Source organism: Cryptomeria japonica, chromosome 11, assembly GCF_030272615.1.
Source record: "Cryptomeria japonica chromosome 11, Sugi_1.0, whole genome shotgun sequence".
In the NCBI taxonomy this organism is placed as follows: Eukaryota; Viridiplantae; Streptophyta; class Pinopsida; order Cupressales; family Cupressaceae; genus Cryptomeria; species Cryptomeria japonica.
The window spans coordinates 298,828,854-298,850,168 of record NC_081415.1 but is presented as its reverse complement, the minus strand read 5'-3'; the positions used below and the strand labels follow the sequence as shown (position 1 = coordinate 298,850,168).

Below are 21,315 nucleotides of genomic sequence, written 5' to 3'. Positions count from 1 at the left end.
CTTGTAGTTACTTCCTGGTGGATGATGCAAATGAACATAAGAGTCACAAACTCTGACTTCCCCTGGTCCTCTTCCGATCACACCTCTGTGAGGTAGTCCTGCATACTCAAAACTCCTGATCAAGGCATATATGATGTATGAGCTCATGTGGAATGACTTGGTAGCCTTTAGTCTTCTTAACTGCACGTCCAAGCAATGACTAATAATTCTAGCCCAATGAATTGTTCCTTTTCCTTGAACTATTACTTGGATGAAATAGAACATCCACTTCTCAAAGTAGAGGGCCTGAGGAGGTCCTGTAACTCGATTGAGCAAAGTTATCAAATCTCTGTACTCCTCTTGGAAGTCGATCCTATGTGGTGTGTTGGGAATCTTGTTCAGGCGAGGACGACTTTTGAGTAACCAATTCTTATTAATGATGCTCAAGCAAGTGTTTGGATCATCTTCGTACATGGACCTGGCTCCTTCTAAGCTTTTGTAAATCATATCTCTATGTTCTGGAAGATGAAGGGCCTCACTTATAGCCTCCTTTGAAAGGTAAGCCAAAGTGTTTCCTTCCTTGGACACGATCGATCTTGACTGTGGGTCATAATGGCGGGCACACTCGATCATCAGCTCATGGCACTGGACTGCTGGAGGGAAACCGGCCGCCTTGATGATGCCACTTTCAATTATTCTCTTTGCGACAGGTGATGGTTTTCCAATGTAAGGGACCTCTCGAAACTTCTTCACACTGAAGTTTCCCAAGTTGGTATCTCCAATGTTGCTCCACTTTGACACGATCTTGGTCTCCAATTCTTCATTCCTTTGATCCTCCTTCATGAGAGCTGGACGACTAGTGGATGCTCCTGCCTTTGGGGTCGCCATCTTGACACCTACACAACATTTCATAATAAGTAATATATTTTGCAATTTAAACATTTAGGAAACTTTATGATAAATCGTTGAATTATCATTTCCTAAATTTAACTACGCAATTTTGAAATTCAAAATTTCAACATTTGAACAAGGGAGATCTCGCCATACCTCTTCTCGAGAACTAATTCTAAGAAATGATGCAAAAATTAGGAAAATTTGCCAGGCAAAATGAAGATTGAAGACTCCTTCTAGCAAAAATGCGCTTCCTTTTTAGTCCTCACGTGCATCAACTCCACCACCTTTGGTCTTCAACGCCTTGAGGAAAATTTGCTAGGGAAAAGGTAGATTGAAGTCTTCAAAATGCGCTTCCTTTATCAACTCCACCACTTCTAGCCTTCAACAAAATTCGCTCCAATTTTACTAGATTTCGTACTCCTTCTTTGCTTCTCCAAATCGCACTTGAGTGAATGATTGAATGATGGATTAAAATCGCTCAACACACCTCTCTTATATAGGCGCTCACCATTTCATTATCCATAGGCCGACTTGGTGAAAATAGGCCAAAATAAACAAAATTTAATAAAAGAATAAGGCCGACTTAATTAAAATATTAAAATAATACCCCAAAGCGCTCACCATTTCGAATTTTAATTAATAAAAAATTAATTTTGAATGCCTTTATAATTGAAAATTTCGATTTTTTTAAAGCTCAAAATTAATTATTAAATGCTATGCGCTTTTATTAAATGCCCATTTAATTTTTCAAAATATTTCAAGATTTTAGCGAAATTGGCATTTAATGTGATTTGGAGGATGTTGGCGCCTAGGCATGGTAAAAATATGAATTTGTTAACAACCTCGCTCTGGTCCCTGGGAGAGGGACAGGAGCGCCCTTTCATTTTGGCCTTGTATTTCTTGCTTTTCACGTTCAAAACCTTACCTTTGGCGTTCAAAATGGCCTTTTTGTTTGGAATTTTGAGTTCAATCTATGTGATCTTTGGAAGGAGCTTGCCTTAGAGCATTTTCGCCCTGGTCCCTTGGAGAGGGACAGGAGCGATTTTTGTCTTTGTCCTTGATCCTTGTCTTTCAAATCGCCAATTCAAGTTTGGAGGTAAACAATGATCTTCATTCGTCCCTTCGGTGCATGTTCAACTCGCCTTCTCAAGACGAAATGAGCTCTTCCAAGGATTTTCGCCCTGGTCCTCCAGTGAAGGACAGGAGTGATTTTTACATTTGAGCTTAGGATCGTTGATTCTTGGAGGCGCTTCCTTGTTCATCATCTTTTGAAAGACATTTCTCACCTTGTATCGCCTTGTCTTGGCGTGGCTTTGAAGGAAAATTGTTGGTTTTATGAAAATCGCCCTGGTCCTCCAGTGAAGGACAGGAGCGATTTTTAGTTCATAGTACAAATTCTTAACCACATCAATATCTAATTACCTTCGAGGCATAAAACATCATTCCTTATTCCATCTTGAGTCTTGGAAACGAAAGTAGCATTCTAAAATATTAGGCTATTAGGCAAATTTGAAGATTTCGCTCTGGTCCCTTGGTGAGGGACAGGAGCGCCCTAGCCATTTTTCATCAAATTTTGTGTTCTTTGCAACTTCATTCTTCCTTGAAGCACTTTAAATATCATGCCAATCTTGTGCCTTGGCCTGGATTCGTCCAAATTTGGAGGGTGAGGCTAGATGATGTGTTTTTCGCCCTGGTCCCTTGGTGAGGGACAGGAGCGCCTTGGCAATTATGAGCACCCTTATGCTTTGCTAACTTCAAAATTATCTTCAATGGATCGATTATGCCTTCCTTTATTCATCTCAAACTTGAAACTCGCCTTACCTTTGTCAAAAGTTTGTCTTGTGAGAAAATCGCTCTGGTTCCTTGAGGAGGGACAGGAGCGCCTTTTAGTACTTAGGTTGATTTTCTTCTTTGTGGCCTACTCAAGTTATATTCAACGGACAGAACACACTCTCCTTGACCTCTTCGAATCGTAAAGTCACTCAAATCTTGCAAGGATAATGCAATTTTGGAATTCAAGCTCCGGTCCTTCAGTGAGGGACAGGAGCGCCTTTTGTTCTCAAGGCCAAATCATTAAAATTTTTATCTCAAATTTCCTTTGCTGGGGAAGATATCATCCATCATTGTATCCTTGGCACTTCAACTTGATCAACCAAGGCCAAGAATGACCTAAGTAAACCATTTCGCCTTGGTCCTTCAGTAGAGGACAGGAGCGAATTCACCTTAAACCTTCAAAATTTATCATTTTCGAGTCTTCAAAATCTTCAAAATCTTCAATTTATGTCCAATTATATCCCCTGGAGACCCTGCACAAAACAATTAAAGGAAGTTAGAGACAGATATTCATTAAATAACATTTTCGCCTTGGTCCCTGGGAGAGGGACAGGAGCGATTTCACCTTTACAAGCCAAAATAACCACAATTTAGGTCTTCAATCACTTCACCGAGCAAGGTTAGGTCATCTTCAAGGCCAGGAACCAGTTACCAAGCCTTCAAAAATTTAATCAAAACTTACCTAGGTAAGAATGTACAATTCCATCATTTAAAATGCCTACATTCAAACATAACTTGAATTTGCCCTCAAAATCCTGACTGGACCCATCCTGAGACATACCTGACTCCCTGACAGACTCATCCTATTTCAAAAAAAATGCAATCCTCGGGAGGATGCTTATTAATCTTCAAAATTTGACTGGACTCGGCTTGAAAATATCCAAAAGAAACCCCCTAAGGCTTAACCCTAGCCCAGACAGACAACTCACTCACTCAAAATCCTAGAAGCAGAGAGAAGAACAGGCAAAACAGAAGCAAAAAGAGGGGGTCCCCATTTTAATGGGGCGATGTGTGAAATGGTCACAACAGGTAGATGGAAGGAAATTCCTGGATGGACAGAGACATGAGAATGTGTGTTTTGCCTTAATTCCTAAGAAGACTGAGAAACCGGAACCAGAAGGAGAACACCCAGAAGAGATAAAAGATTTGCTGACAGAATATGAGGACATCATTTCAGATAATGTACTTGATGGATTGCCACCTGTGAGAAGTATTAGTATTTGCATGGACTTAGTTCCCGGAGCTAGTTTGCCTAACAAAGCAGCACACCGGTTGACACCGATAGAGAATGAAGAACTGAATAGACAAGTGCAAGAGTTGTTGAAGAAAGGTTTGATCAGGGAGAGTCTAAGCCCTTGTGTAGTACCAACAGTATTAGCACCTAAGAAGAACGGAGAGTGGAGAATGTGTATTGATTCCAGAGCAATAAACAAGATCACAGTGAAATACCGGTTTCCTTTGCCTAGGATGGATGACATAATGGATTGTTTGAGTGGAGCAAAATACTTTACAAAGATAGATTTGAAGAGTGGATATCATCAGATCAGGTTGGTGATGCCTTTTGGACTGACTAATGCACCGAGTACTTTCATGAGGCTGATGAATGAGGTATTCAAGAAATTCTTGGGTAAGTTTGCTATTGTGTATTTGGATGACATTTTGATTTTCAGGAGGACAAAAGAGGAGCATTTGTTGCAGTTAAGACAAGTTTTGCAGAGGTTGAGAGAAGAGAAGTTGCTGATCAATATCAAGAAGTGTACTTTCATGAAGGATGAGTTAGTCTATTTGGGATTTGTGATATCTGAGGATGGTTTGAAGATGGACCTTGAGAAAGTGAAAGCAATTGTTGAATGGCCTACACCGGAAAGCATAGTTGAAAAACTCAGACTCGACAATGACTCGGCAAGCCCAAAATTTTTAAAAAACTTGGGACTCGCAAAAAACTTGGCAATAACTCGGTAACTTTATCAAACAATTGAAAATACAGTCATATAATCATATTACATTTTAACTAGTTATTCAGTCATATAATCATATTACATTTTTATTTGCGCTCAAAAACCAGATGAAAACCTTGATGCATCCTGTCTCATGGCCAAAAAATAGAAGTTGCGAATCAAATTTGTAATTTCTGACGAGTTTTTCTCTAGAAATAGGGTTTAACTATGGCATAAAACTCCTGATCATACACTAAATATCTCCTTCGAGCATCATTCAATTTCTCACTGGAATAAGCTACTGCTCTCCCTTCCTGACTCAAGATTGCTCCTATTGCTATTCCACTTGCATCACAATCCACTTGAAATACTTTATTGAAATCCCGTAAAGCTAACACGGGCTGCTCAGTCACTTTCTGTTTCAATAGTTCAAAACTTTTTTTTGCTTCGGTGGTCCACTTGAATTCCTTCCGATCTCCTCTCATGGTCTCAGTCATAGGGTTACAAACTGAACTAAAATTTCTATAAATACACGCATCGTTTTTGAGGAAATACCGGATAGTCTAAGTATTTCACCAGTGTTTAACATTGCAGATCTTCATGAGTACCATGAACCAGAATTCAGTGAGAACAGTGTTGCAGACTTGGAGAAACAGTCGCTCCGGAAGGAACCGGATTAGATTGAAGAGATTTTGGACAGTAGGATTGGGCGTAGTACTCGGAACAGTCAGTATAAGGAATATCTTGTGAAGTGGAAGGATAGACCAGTTGAAGATTCATCTTGGATTTCTTAGGCAGAGGTAGACCACCTTGGTTTCCCTCTGACCCCAGCAAAGTGAGAGGCTCACTTTTTTTAATAACCCCGGATGTCTGATGTTGGAGCATCCCCGGTTCATAGCAATCTTGCATCAACCAAAAACATTTTTCTTTCTGTTTGCAGTTTCAATTTTCCTTTCTGTGTGTCTCGGTTTTGGCTCACTGGATCTTGTGGAGTTGGATTCTTCTTCAAGACTCGATCATCTTTCTTGCTTCCAGACCGCATCGCTTTTGCATCATTTTCCGACAAGATATCGCTATTGGTTTCCTTGACAGTTTCCTATTACCGGTGGGTAGTTCTTGTTACTGGTTGCCTGGACCTATTTTGGTGATCTACTGAAACCCCTTTCGGAGCTTGCGGAGCCTTGGGTGTTGGTTCTGATGTTCCTTGGCGTGTGGCCGACCTTTTCCCACAATCTACGTTTCATCATTTGGATTTTCCGGAGGAATCTCTTGGTGGAGGCCGACCTTGTTATTCTACACGTTAGGTTTGGTTCTTCGGGTTTTGATCCTTTTGGGCCGACTGGATCCTTTAGATCGATATATATAATTGTAATTGCACATTAGAATGTAATCAAGCAGAGAATCAAGTAGCTAGACTGTGCGTAGAAGATAGATCTCAAGATTCAAGGTCCCGGTTGTGACCTATTCTGTATGTTCTACTAGGCCTGTGAGCCGGTATGTTGTAATCCGGTTGTTACCGGATGGATGTAGTCAGTTTAATTTGTTCTGCATTGCCTCCATCATATCTTTGTGTTTCCGTTGTGTTTATTCTTGCTGACCAGTCCGGATTGATCTCTTTGAGGTCCCTCCTCACCGGTGACTGCTTCATAATTGGAGGTTGTGAACCTCCCAAGTGCTAGGCAGACTGTGGGTTCCTTGAGTGCTTAGATCTGGGATAGAATAATTAAGAAAATACAAGTCTTTTATGCCTTTTGGATGAACGACGAACCTCCTCTAATACCTTCCAAGTGGGCATGATGTGAGAAGATGTGTCTCAACATCATTTCATCCAATTGCCAAATCGTGCCTCTCCTCTATTAACTAATATTGTTAGTTGCTTAACTAATGGTTGATCATGATAATCCCTCCTTGGACAGCGATAGACAATATTTTGCATTCGTTTGATCTGTGGTATCTTCTTTGGACAGCAATAGACAATCCTTTGCACTTGTTCTTTTCATCGTTATTGATTCATGCCTTAGTCGAGTATGTTCATATTCGACCTTTGAAACATTGTTATCATTGATGATCTATGTTAGTTGCTGCTTACCATCTACATGTGGCCTTATTTACTTTTGGATTCTGCCAGGTCATTGTTTACGTGGCTGGCAATATGTCTTGATTATGTTTTATATGTGCTTGCCTTATTTTGAACAATTCAAATGGAGTAGCATGCTCAGAAAAAGGCTCGATAAACTCCCATTTATTGGTCAACTTGATTGCCTTGGTCGATATTGGTATTTGATAATTCTAAGAGGTTGTTAATCGATGTTCTAGTATTTGATAATTATGGCTCCACAATATATTCCAATCACTGTCTTTTGTTTATCAATCTCCTTCATTTTAACTGTCTTAATGAATATTATATTTAATTATTACTTATTTATTTATTTTATACTATTTATATTTCTTTTATATTTTAATTTTTGTTGGTTGAAAATTTTATACGCCTCAGAAGGCATGCAAAATTTTGGTTTCAGCCATAGTGTGTGAGATATACTCTCCTAATTTCAAAGGGAAGGCTCCCCCTTTGCTTTCTTCTTCAACAATTTAAAAATAAATTCTAACTCTAAATCTATTCTAAATCTGGGTGAAACTTTGTCTTATTCTTTTTTATTCAGAAAAGACACTTATTCTTTTCTCTTCTTTCAGAAAAAGAATCACAGCTGAAAGCACAAATGATTAATGAAGTAAATTAAATAAAGAAGCAAAGTTTCCATCAAAGCACAAAGACTTCTGTCACTTCCCTGAGATGGGAAAATAGAAATGAAAGCACAAAGTCTTCAACACTTCTACCGTTCTATCAACCTTCTCAAAATGATAACAATGTACAACACACAACAACTCAAAGTTTGTCTATATGATGCACTTCACCTTACATGCACAAGTCTTAAAAATAAAAGCAACACAAAGTCTACAAGTTATCTCCTTACTTGAGCTTTCTACAATAGCTTTAAACGTGATGAGCATCTCAATGTTTGCAAGACCAAGTCTGAAAACCAAACCTATAACTCTAAATACAATTAGCAGCTCAAAGTCTGCAAGATTGAATTTAAATCCCTCTTGGGCAATATAACAAAAATCACAATCAATTCCATAAAATATTGTCACATAACAACGAGAAGTGGCACAAAGTCTCAACACGACTTGCCTCTTTTATTGAAAGCAATTTGATTTACATCTAAGCTCAAAGTCTTAGAGTGCACATACAAACTGGGAGAATTTTGTTGCATTACCAAAAGATAAAAATTACAATAGACCCCCTCAAGTATTCATAGGAGAGGAGCCTTGGGAAAAAGGTGGGAGGATCCCAACTAACTTGAGAAATTATCTCAACCACCATGACTTATTCCAACTATAGTCCTAATTTAACTCAACTTGTAGTTGCTTTACATGTAATTACATTTTACAAAAATGCAAGTAAAAGTGACACTTGCAATTACAAAACTTGTTTTTACATGTAACTTGTCGAAACAAAATTCCTTAATGATCTTTGTGTCCTTGGCCAACGAACTTCAACCATATCACAGGCTTGGGGTAGTACCATTTCTTTAGGAAGGAAATTCTTCTCTTCGTTGTGTTCTTTTTCCATGCTTGATTCACTTTGTCACTAGATGACTTCTTGAGGATTATTGACCCTTGGGCTGCCCCATGAATTACTGTTGTATCTCTTCTTCTTTTGTTCAATGATGAAGAACCCATAACACCTTATTCAAGATGAAATTGTTATAAAACAATGCCCATGCCTTGATTTGTTGGTTTGATAGATCATGTGTGCAAACAAGATTGACAAGGAAAAGGATAAATTGATGCAAAAATGGGCTCACAAGTGAATTTCGGGTTTTGAGGACTCCATTACATGTGTAGAATAACAAGAGCATTGACTTGCAATTGTTGAGAATGGACATGTTACTTCATATGTGTAATGGGAAAATACAAGTTTGCACTTGTAATTGGTTCCTAGAGACTCATTTTCAAGTGTTTTTGAGTGCATTTTGGACCAATTTCGGGTTTGGGAAGGCTGACTGCAAGTGCAAGTATAGGGAAAAACTTTTACACAACCACTTGTAATCGGGTCTTGAAGATCTGACTACAATTGTTCTTTATTTGCAAAGAGGGAACATTTAAAGCTTGCTTATGAATGAAAGAAACTTGCAGCTGCCTTGTGGAGATCCGACCATGGAGGGAAGGGCATTAATATCAAACTCAAATCTGCAAAAACGTGGCAATGGTAGAGAAAAAATGGGGAATTCAATAAAGTTGCAGACCTTGCCAAGTGTTCTTTTTGCCAAAAATCTCTCCAATCGGGGTACATATGAGCAAGAGCAAGTTAAAAATTCACAAAAACACTTGCAAAACTAATTTCTGGTTTGGGGAGACTCATTACAAGTTTAAAAGACTTGTAATTCCTCATTGCAAGCATTTCGGTTTTTTCATGACCCATTACAAGTTGAAAATGTCTTGTAATGCTTTACTTGAAGAAAATTGGGTAATTTTTGGTTCATTACAAGTTGCGTTTTGAAAATAACTTGTAATGGGAGCTTTTAAAATCACTTTACAAGTTTGAAAAAATGACTTAAAGGCCAATTTCGGGTTTTGAAGGACACTTTACAAGTTGAAAAGACTTGTAATTTCAAACACTTGCATTCACCTCAAAAAGTTCCTACAAACACTTAAAGTGAAAAAAGAATTATAAAGTGAATTTTAAAACTTGTAATTGCATAAAAAAGTTCCTACTTGCAGTGACTTTACTTGCAATGACATCTAAAAGTTCCCCAACTTGCAATGACATTTAAAAGTTTCCCAACTTGCAGTGTCTGCTTTGAAACCTGAAATTGCATAGAAAATGGCCAAAACGAAGGTCAAAAGTAACTCACAGAGATGCAAGATAAGCTCGTGATTGATTTACCCTCAAGAAATGTAGACTTTCCACCTTGAAAAGCATGCCTTAGAGCCTTAAAATCTTGTTATTTTGTATTAAAATCTCCGACTTGTAGTGACTGCTCTGAAACCCAAAATTGAAGAAAAACCCAACTTTAAGACAATGAAAATTGCAAAGGCGGAGGTGAAGGACTTGGATTCATCAATGGATTCCTAGGTGATGTAAAAATGCCTCGGAAAATGTATCTAGAGCCTTAAAATCTCAAATTTCAAGCAAAACTCTGTGGGGTTGTCCCAATTTGTGCAAGTTCAAAAATTAGGACAATAATTTTATTATTATTTATTATTCAATGCTAGTTCAGGAATGGGACATTACAACCCTCCCCACTCAAGATTGCTTGTCCTCAAGCAATTGACAATTTTCTTAAACTGACTCAGCTCCCAAATAAAATACAATGTATACATATGAATATATGAAACAACATGAAGTATACACATGAACGCATGAAGACATGGAGAATGACCTTGAAGACACAGAATAACACATGAAAACATGAAGTAGACACATGGATATATTCAGATACAAGCATACACATGTAGATATAGTTCACTTGATCTACAAGAAGCAAAAATGTCCAACCAAGACAAGATCCATCCGTTGGGTCAATCAATCTATCATTTCCTCCACAAGAGGCAGGAGCGTCCAACCAGGACCAAAACCATCTCTTGGGCCAATTCACTTTACTCTTAAGAGGCAGGAGCATCCAACTAGGACCAGAACCATCTCTCGGAGTAACCAATCCACAAGAGCATCCAACCAGGACCAAAACTATCTCTTGGGCCAAATCATTAACTTAATTATATGAGATATCTAACTCCATTGATGGCGTTCACCTATAAGGGGCCCGTTGCACCTTTATGTGATGTTTTATGGGAAAGTTTAAATCTGCCAAGCTAACTATTTCTTGTGTTTGCAAGGGTGTTGTAACCCCTAGATATGTTCCTGCACAAAACTCCATGTTTTTTCTACCCTTCCCTTGTTTTCCTTTTCTTCAATGGATGTGGCTTCTATTTTATGGGCTTGGCTTCTCTTCCTGCATTTATGTCTTCGCTCCCATCTTTCATTACATCTGAAACACAAGTTCTTTTGCTTAAGGTCCTGTGGATTACAGATGTGTCCATGTTTCCATTCTATCTGGCATTTTTAGCACACCTTTTCCTTGCTGGTTTCATCTTGCTTACAAACGTGTCCCTTTCTGCATTCCTTCTTTCAATCAAAGCAAAGGCCGGCCTTCTTTAATTCTTCCCGATCATTATAGGAAAGGTATGGTTTCTTGTGTCCATCTCCCCAATGAAATGACAGTTTTTTGTGGTGCCTCTTATGGTGACTTTCTTCCTTTGTTTGGGTGGAGTCAAGCCTTGTGGCCTTAAGAATTGCTTCTTGTAGTGTAGTACGATCCAAGGCACTTACTAATCCATGAGTGGTGTCTGATAATCCTTCCACAAATAGGTAGATGAGCCTATCTTCGGATATCCCGGGTACCATGATTGCTAGCCTTTGAAATTATGCCATGTACTCTTCAAGTGATACCCTTTGTCTTATCCTCGTTAACTCCCTAAAGTGCCTTTGGGGATGCTTTTGTTCGAATCTTTCTATAAATCCTCTCTTAAATGCATCATAAGTTTTTATGTTCTTATGATCTTGAGTGATCAATCCATGCCACCAGTCATGGGCGACTCCTTCTAGGTGTAGTACGGCAAATGTGATGGCCTCTTCTTCTAACAGGGGGCTTAGGGTCAAGTACGTTTCTAATTTTTGAATTCAAGCATGGGCTGAGATTTTTTCAGTCCCATCAAAACTAGGGATGCTTAATTTTCCTAATTTATGCTGTAGGTTTTGATTTGCTAGGTTATTTCCTCTTTTGGGAATGTTCTTTGTTGCTGCCTCACAATAGGCTGCAAAGGGGATGCTTCTTTTGACTTCGGGGTCAAGTCCTGCATATTCTATGGCAAGCTCTCTCATATTAGGATTGTGAATTTCCCTGTTTTCTCTTGGTGGTCTGTCCTTGGTTAAGAAGGGAGGTCCATTTGTGCTTGATTTTGACCTTGTTGTAGTTTCATGGTTGTTCTCAGATTGGTTGTGGGTATGTTGCCTCTCATGCCTTTCATTAAGAGTATCGTTATGTTTTGAAGGGCTTGAAGTAATGCTTCGGTTGTTTGTTCGTTCTTTCCATGTAACTTCTCAATTCATACTCCATTTGTGAGTCCTTAGTGTTGTTTTGGTGGGTAGCCTTCCTTTTTTCCCTTTCTAGAGCCCTAATTGCTCGCTAACAAAGTTGCATTAACTATTTTCCCCAAGTTGGCAAGAACATTCTCTGATACCACTTGTGGGCTTCCTAATAGTTTTTGTCAATGATTGCTTAAGTAATGCTATCAAGAGGCGATTGTAGTTTCATGGATGTTCTCAGATTGGTTGTGGGTATCTTGCCTCTCATGCCTTTCATTAAGAGTATCGTTTATGTTTTGAAGGGCTTGAAGTAATGCTTCGGTTGTTTGTTCATTCTTTCCATGTAACTTCTCAATTCATACTCCATTTGTGAGTCCTTAGTGTTGTTTTGGTGGGTAGCCTTCCTTTTTTTCCCTTTCTAGAGCCCTAATTATTCGCTGACTAAGTTGCATTAACTATTTTCCCCAAGTTGGTAGGAACATTCTTTGATACCACTTGTAATGCCCCTTGTGGGCTTCCTAATAGTTTTTGTCAATGATTGCTTAAGTAATGCTATCAAGAGGCGATTGTAGTTATTATACCAGGACCTTGATTGGAACGATAGGAGTAAGAACAATTCATACAACTGCAGCTTAGCAATGATTCTTCTTGAATGCATGAACAACTTCTTATATACTATTGATCAAGCATAAGGTGCCAAGGATTATTGTAACAATGTATAAATGGCTTAATATGAATACATCTGAGATCTGATCTGCAGGGTAATTACACAATTTAATGTTTGTAGATTTTGCTAAATATGTAAGAAATACAGAGGACTTGATCCTAGTAATGACCTGATCGCTGTTTCTGATTCACTTCATTATGATCATGTGAATGTATGGATATGAATGGTTTATGAAAGAATGGGGTTCTGAAACTGATCGTTCTTGTATTATTGCTTTCTAATCGTGCGATTCACCTAACGCTGTTCCTGTTTGATTAACTCTTTGATCATGGGTCCAAGACCAGGTAATTGGTGGTAGTGAACCTCCCAAGTGCTAGGCAGATTGTGGGTTCCTTGAGTGCTTAGATCTGGGATAGAATAATTAAGAAAATACAAGTCTTTTATGCCTTTTGGATGAACGATGAACCTCCTATAATACCTTCCAAGTGGGCATGATGTGAGAAGTTGTGTCTCAACATAATTGCACCCAATTGCCAAATCGTGCCTCTCCTCTATTAACTAATATTGTGAGTTGCTTAACTAATGGTTGATCATGATGATCCCTCCTTGGACAGCGATAGACAATCTTTTGCATTCGTTCTATATGTGGTATCTTCTTTGGATAGCGATAGACAATCCTTTGCAATCGTTCTTTTTATCGCTATTGATTCATGCCTTAGCCGAGTATGTTCATATTCCACCTTTGAAACATTGTTACCATTGATGATCCATGTTAGTCGCTGCTTACCATCTACATGTGGCCTTATTTACTTTTGGATTCTGCTAGGTCATTGTTTACATGGCTGGCAATACGTCTTGATTACTTCTATATGTACTTCCCTTATGTTGAACGATTCAAAAGAAGGAGCATGCTCAAAAAAAGGCTTGATAAACTCCCATCTATTGGTCAACTTGATTGCCTTGGTCGATATTGGTATTTGATAATTCTGAGAGGTTGTTAATCGATGTTCTGGTATTTGTTAATCGATGGTCTAGTATTTGATAATTATGTCTCCATAATATATTCCAATCACTGTCTTTCGTTTATCAATCTCCGTCTTTTTAATTGTCTTAATCAATATTGTATTTTATTATCACTTATTTATTTATTTTATATTATTTATCCTTATATATTTTAATTTTATTATTATTTATTATCCAATCTTAGTTAAGGAATGGAACATTACAGATATCTTAACATTGGAAGAGATTAACACAATTCTACCACCCAATCTAGATGAAGAACAATTGCCATCAAATTCTAATGTCTAGAATTCCTTCCCATAATTTTCCTCAAAGATCTTTGGTATATTAGTTTCATCCTATTTCATTAACAAGTATGTGCTTGGGCCTGTTTCATTAACATGTATGTGCTTGGGCCTATTTCCTCATGTAAGATTCTAGCACGTGGATCATCTGACTTTTACATTGTATATTTAGCTTTAGGTTTCATGTTCAAGCAAACCTTTTGGTGGAATGGAGAGTACTTGGAAGATCAATTGTGCTTGGAATGGAAGTTTGTTGGTATGAGGTTGTAGACTAGGTTTACTAAGTCCTATTTGTATGTGAACCTTTGAAACATTGAAGCGACCAAAACCTTAATTCTTTGTGTTTCAATTTGTGATAGCACAATTGCAATTTCTCATGAATTAATTGGTAGAGTTGTATTGGATTTGCAAGAGTGAGAGGTGTGTACAAGTGTGAGAAAATGCCAGAGTTACTATGCAATCAAGGGTTGGTCACATGTTTTAATTATTTTTTCCACATAGGCAAGCAATAAATGATGCACCTTTTTCATTTTGAATGTGATTTGGTAGGTGTTACAAATGAGCAATAGATATTTGAAACTTCGACCTTGCTAACAATGCAGAGTTTCAAAGTGCGAATGTAACTTGACAATGCAATTACAATGAAAGTATGGAAACTTAGACATAGCTATGACATTTGGGTTTGCTGGATTTGGCAATAAGTTGCTAACACTTACAAAAATGCGAAGAAAGCTTGAGACTCCGAGGAAGTTAACCAAGCAAAATGTTTACAAGGGTTCTTAAAAACCCCAAAATCCCCAAAATGAAGGAATTTGAATATTTAACTTGGGATTTTCACTCTCCTTTGGAACTCAACTTTGCAAAGGACTTTCCTAATAATTTATCAATTTGCCTTGACTCTTTTGATTCACCAAATTGCTCCTGTCAACCTCAAAACTGAAAACAACATGATTACTTAATGACTTAGAAAATGTAGGATACTCTTAGATTGACATGGATGGCTTGAAGTTTGAAATTTGTGCTTTTAAATTTTTTAAGACAACATTACTAAAGTGAAGTAGTTGATCATGCAAACAGGTTATGATAGTTTGGCTAAATAGAAAGAACTAAGAGGATATCACAAATGTAGATTGTGTAGAGAGCTAAGAATCTGTGTAGAGAAAGTAAGTGAGATAGAGTGTGGAAAGAATGCAAATGAGAAATGTGTTAGAAAGGAGGATTAAGGATGAGAGATTGAGAGAGGAAGGAAGAAAAGAAAAATGGAGAAAGGAGAGAGAAAAGAGCAAGGAAAAATGAGATAAGAAATGTGGCTAAACTTGGCATGTGCTAGATAAACCAAAAACAATGACAAATCCAAAACTCTAGAACAAGGAGAATTAGTATCAGTAATACCGATGGGTGTAGTTAATGAAAATATGAAAGCCCCAAAGATTTATAGAGGGTAGGATTATTGCAAGATAAGGACCAAGATAGTGACAAGACTAAAGCTTGTTTGGAAGAAGAAGAGGATGTGCTGATCAATGTTGAGGGAAGAGAAGAGAAAAGTGTGTGAGATGGTGAGTTTGAAGAAGAGAGGTGGATGGTAGTGGAACTTAGAACAAGATAAACAAGAAGTGTGTGAGAATTCGTTAGAAGCATAGAAACAATTGAAGAATAGGAGAGAGCACTGATGACTTTGATAGTGCATCAGAAAAGGTTTTCTTTTCTATATAAATTAAAGGATATAATAGTAGAATCTATCATTTTGTAAGATAAAGAAGAGATAAAAATGATAAATGAGAATCGTAGTAGAGGAAGCCAAAATACTACCATCACGAGGAACAATCAAAGCTCTAGGACTGTCTCCCACAATGAACATTACACACATTAATCTGTCATCATTTGGTAGGGATACCAAGGATGCTAAAGAGATTTTATTCCTTTAGATTTGTATTGGAGATGCCATGGAATTTCTGATTCCACATTAAGGATATTTGACTTTGCTGGGACATTAAGAGATGAGATGTTAAAGTTGTATATGACCATGTAACACTAAGTTTCTTGTTTGGAGATGACAAGGGACAAGGGGATACATTTCCAAGATGCATTTTCCAAAAAGCCATTTACTAGGGGACAACTAATAAAAAAAGGGAAAAAATAAAATATAGGAAATTTCAGATATTCATATGATAAAATTGATAATATATTCATCATATACGTTATAAAATCTTAACATATAACATTAGAGTTGAATTGAGAGTTAACATGAGAGTTGACTAACAATTGAATAAAATTTAATTGTTTTCATTGTCAATTTGCATGTATATTATATAAAAATTAAAAAATACAACAAAATGCCCAAAGGCTGCAATTTTCAACTACTAAATGACCAAAACATAGAAAATTTGTTGCCTTCCTTAATTAGCATTTGACACTGATTCAAAATCAAAATGTGAATTTGAATCACTGCCACTATGAGGGGCTGCCTCATTGAGTGAAAACACAATGTGTGGTTGGAGTCTAACTTGTTTGGCATCTTCAGGTTGAACATCTCAATGTGTAGTTGGAGTTTAATGATCCTCAAGAACCTATCAATTTGCCACCAACTTCTTTTATTGAGAGGTAAGCCATTTCCTCTTGACTGACTAAATGAAGCCATATGTGAACTAATTCTTCTTTGCAACAGGAGGACTAGCAACTTGTGCAAGGAGGTGAGTGGCAAGTATCCTCAACTTTGGTGCATCCTCACCATTCCACATTCCCCATCTAATAGGTTCAGTTTGAGCTAATGTAGCTTAATATGTCTTTGCCCCTAGTTTGTTGAATGTTGGATTGTGGAGATTGACAAAGGCTAGCCATTATATTCAAAGTAAAGTAGACTCCTTGTCAGTAAACACTTTTCAAAAGGCCTTCATGAGTCTTTCTTTCACCTCTTCATTATAAGATGAAGGCCCTCTCTGAGGCCATGATACATACCATTTGGGATTTAGAGCATAGGCTCGCATATGAAGTGGGGGGTTCATACTGTTCCACCATTTTGTCACAATGGGCCTTATGTGCTCTATATAAAATCCCAAATTAGGATCCTTGCTATAAATGGCTTGTTTCATTTGTCTAAGCTTGCTGTCAAATGTCCTATGAATCTCTCCAAGGCTAGGAGAGTCTCTATAAACAGGTTGCTCTTCAAAGATCAGCAATTGAATTGTCACATTTGTTAAATTCTTGATAAAGTCCACTCAAGTATTTTTATGTTAAAGCAGTTAAACCCTTTGAGCATGTGGTTGTAAGCAAATTTCATGGTAATTAAATGTTTAATACAAGGAACTGGTTCAAACCATCCCAACACATGCAGATGAGGCCAGGTACATTTCTTGAGTGTTTTAATGCCATAGAAATGCTCCTCATAGCACAACTTATGTGAAGGATAGATTGTTATGTGTGCGAGTGCATGTATGTGTGCACACACATGCATGAAGAATGTGCACACACGTGCCCATGCATGCCCAGGAGCCCACACATGCACTTGTATAGACATCACACCCACATACACACACATACACACACATCCACACACCCAACCACTTCGCACATGCATGTACATGTCTCTCTACTTTTTTGCAGCACTGCATGTACGTGAATTTGTGCACTCGTGTGGGCGTGTGTTTGTATGTGTACAAATACATGCCGTGTGTGTGTGTTTTATGTGCGTGTGTGGATGTGTGGCTGTTTGTGTGTGTTATGCATTTTGTGTATGTGTGTAGATGTGTGTGGGTGAGTGTGTATGTGCATGCATGTGTGCACGCAGATGCATGTGCATTCTGGCACTAAGTTTTAACATGTTCTACATGAATACAATTTGATGGAGAAAATTACATATATGCAGATAATCCTGGTGTTGTCTAAGTTATCATTTTAGGTCTCAGACGAAGGACTAATAAATACGACATGCCAAAACTGAATCTATATGTTGCATCACTTCCGCAGACAACATCAAATGAAATAATCTGAAGGTCAACATGTCTGACAAACATATAAAATTGTTTGTGGAAAATTCAAGTTATTTTACATATTTTAGCTTTGTTAGAAGTTACCTAGTTAATGGTTCTAATTATTTTGATGCAGCTCATGCTGCACTAATCAATTGTCGTAGTTTTTAACCCTTGAAAGAATGTCAAATGACCTCCTAGATGCAATTCTGGGATCTCAAAATTGTGATTACAGATGGCTTTATCAAGATGCATACTGTAATATGTATACCTTTAGGTGTTTTAGGGTTTTGACTAGCTTTGGTAGATTCCGTTGATGTGTTGCTTAGGCTACACTATACTTATTATCATTCTCTTGGAACATATTCTGCTCGTTTGCATGCATCACAGATTTGACTTCAAGCATTGCACAAATACATTCTTTTGTAAGAACAATTTTGAAGTAATGGTGCTTACAATTTATAGGGAGAATATTTTGTGTACCTGGAATATAGGCATGAAGATATTAGGGGATTCACAGTTCTTATGGATCTGAAATTAACCTCTGTTTTATTTTCCCTAAGAATTTAAATTATTTACTTTGTTTTCTCTGCAGAAACAGATAATGCTTGGAATGTCAGTTCATATTGGAGCAACTTTATGAAACTCCTTATATATAACTAAAGATATCATCTAGCGTCATTCTCACTATAAAAGGGACACTGTGAGAAGAAACTTTATATCTGTTGTGTTATACCTCTTAATTTTCTTTCTTGAAAATTCACATTATGCATGTCTTCTGTCTTCCTTGGTTGCAGATTCTAAAATAGATAAACCATTATGTTGCAAAGGTTGTAGATAACAGGATAATAGATGCAACATGATAGTAGGTCATAGGTCAGTCCAAAAACGGACCTTGGGAATGTAGGGGCATATTTGTAATGAAAACTGCCATCTTCTAGGACAATTACCTTCAAACTTTTACTGAGGTCAACTGAACTTTACACAATGAACTGCAACTGTTTGCACATAATCTGTTCTTAAGCTGTGAAGCTATTCATCTGCATATTGATTTGTAATTCCACATGATGAAAACTAAAAATGCATTAAAATGTGAAACTTTGGCAATTTCAGGGTGCAGCTGTTGCAGAAGGTGATTTTTATGGGCCAGATACATCATCTTTATCTGCTTTTCTTTTTTCCCTGCTTCCTTCAGCTGGCACTGGTTCTAATGACAATAGTTCAAGTCAGAATGTTGAATATGAGGTCTCTTCTGCCCCAGATTCCGGAAATTCTGTTAGACAGAAGAACCTAATTGAAGAGTCTTTAAGGCAGGATGAAATCTCTGATTACAAGTTGGTATTTGAAACTCATGGTACAAGAGAAGACGACTCTGGGGTTTATGAGGATAATGAGTGGGAGGTTGTGACTGAGATTGGCTCAAAAACTCGTGATACATCAGATCAAGATTGGGTTTTACAGAAGGCAATTCCATCTCTGCCTGATCTTTCAGACGAGTCTTTATTTTTGTCAGATAATCTTCGAGAATTTTTGAATGCTTGTCTTCCTACTGTGGTAAAGGGCTGTCAGTGGGTATTGCTGTACAGGTAAATTAGTGTTCTACATCGATGTTTAAAAAGCATTAAGATTTGTTTTTTTTAATATGTAATAATATTTTTTCTTAATTTTGGACAGTACACAGAAACATGGTATGTCCCTCTTGACTCTTACTCGTAAGAGTAATGATCTTCCTGGACCATGCTTACTGGTATGATTTGTTATCCCAAACTATTAATAAATGGATGCTAGTTATAGATTAGATCAAATTTAGAAAATATTTCCAAAGCTTAACTTTTAACTTTATTGAATTAAAATTCTCTTCCATAGTATTTTTTCAAATTTTAATGGATCAGGATCAGTTTGTACCTGTATTCATTCAAGTTACAAGGAGATGGTTCAAAGTAATGACATTTTTGCTGTCTTCTTGGTTTCAAAATCTGTTGCAAAAGATTCTAAATGTATTAAGTAACGGAAAGATAATTGCAGTTTGTTGATCAACATCTAACGGTCCAAGTGGATACCATGACAAGATCAACTACAGCATTGTCAGATCTTACTTTTTACATATATCAATTAATATTTCTGGAAATATTAATATCAACACTAATTAAATATAGACTTTAAACTCATTAATGTACAAAATATGTATCCAATCATCTGAAGCAATAAGGAAGGTAATGGAAAATTTCGATTTTCAGTTGACCAAACTGCAAGCCTAATAAAAAGTGATTTCTAAAAGAATCAAAACTGATTTGGCTGTCCAAAATGAGCTAAGAATGAAGGGCATGAAAAGCATTAGCTTCTTCTCAATAGCCATGAAACTAACAAAAGCAAAAACTAATCTGTAGACGGCAAATATGCCGCCACTAAATAAATAATACTTTGTTTTCGCAATGTAATAAATTATAGTTCCCATAGGGGTAGTTGGTAGTTGCTGGCGGTTGGTTATTATAGTTCCCATAGGGTAACCAACCGCCGGCAACGACCAACTACCCCTATAGGAACTATAATTTATTACATTGCCAAAACAAAGTATTATTTATTTAGTGGCGGCATATTTGCTGTCTACATAATCCATGAGCTGGAAAAGGATAATGCTATATAGATGAAAGATAAATCTAAATCTGGTTTAGACTGGACCCTAATTGTTAGTGACTTCCAGCTTTACCTTCTGTCATTATCCTCTCAAATTTGACTTCCATTTGAATGGGTAAGCACATAAATTGCTGTGAGTTCTAGTTGTTTCTAGACACCTTAGTATAACCTGATGATATTATCTTCACTTTTACAGGTAACTGGTGATATGGAAGGTGCAGTGTTTGGGGGATTGTTAAATGGGCCACTTAAACCCACTCCAAAGAAAAAATATCAAGTATGTTATAATCATAAATTTGCAACTCAGGACATAGTTTCAGTGTTTGATCAGTCCTTTTGTGTTTGTATCATGGCAGTTTTCTTTTTGACATCTGGAATTGCCTTAATTTTTTATGACTTTCTTAGTATATGTTTTTCTGAAACATGCAATTCTCTTGCAGGGAACAAATCAAACATTTGTGTTCACAACTGTTTATGGGGAACCCAGATTGTTTCGATCTACAGGTAGTTCATATTCTCTTTTTCTGCAAAGCTTACTTTCAGGCTTTTTTATTTTTTAATATTTGCTTTTCTTGCAGAAATGTCAAGTCCTAGATATGATGCTTAAGTTAGTTAGAAACTTACAACCCTAGTAAGCTTTTAGATTAATTTATCTACAAATTAATTCCTGTTAACTTATGACCCTACAAAATATCCCATATATGGATGAATAATGAATGCAATCTCATGAATAAGTGGGTTTGGAGGATAAAAAATTGTATGTATTTGATCCCTTTACCAGATCAATTCTTGAGGCATGTAATTCCATAAGGTGGCGATCAGAGGAAGATGATGGACTACTTTGATATTTTCTTTTCTTTGTTAAATTTGCAAAGGCCCTGCACCAAATCTACAATAGAGCCAGGCCTTAGAACTGAATCATGTAATAGTTATGTCCTTCAGTGGATATATA

General features: G+C 37.2%; 1 protein-coding gene across 1 annotated transcript in view; it reads left to right on the top strand.

Annotated features, from left to right (window-relative positions):
- The window catches only part of LOC131072461 (uncharacterized), a 43,109-nt gene extending 22,186 nt beyond the window's left edge, over window positions 1–20,923 (top strand). Inside the window, exons 2-5 of the mRNA XM_058008631.2 lie at window positions 18,843–19,315; window positions 19,404–19,476; window positions 20,560–20,640; window positions 20,804–20,923. Coding sequence (XP_057864614.1) covers window positions 18,843–19,315; window positions 19,404–19,476; window positions 20,560–20,640; window positions 20,804–20,923 — 747 coding nt within the window. The remainder of the gene's footprint in view (window positions 1–18,842; window positions 19,316–19,403; window positions 19,477–20,559; window positions 20,641–20,803) is intronic.
- Window positions 20,924–21,315: the final 392 nt, after the last annotated feature.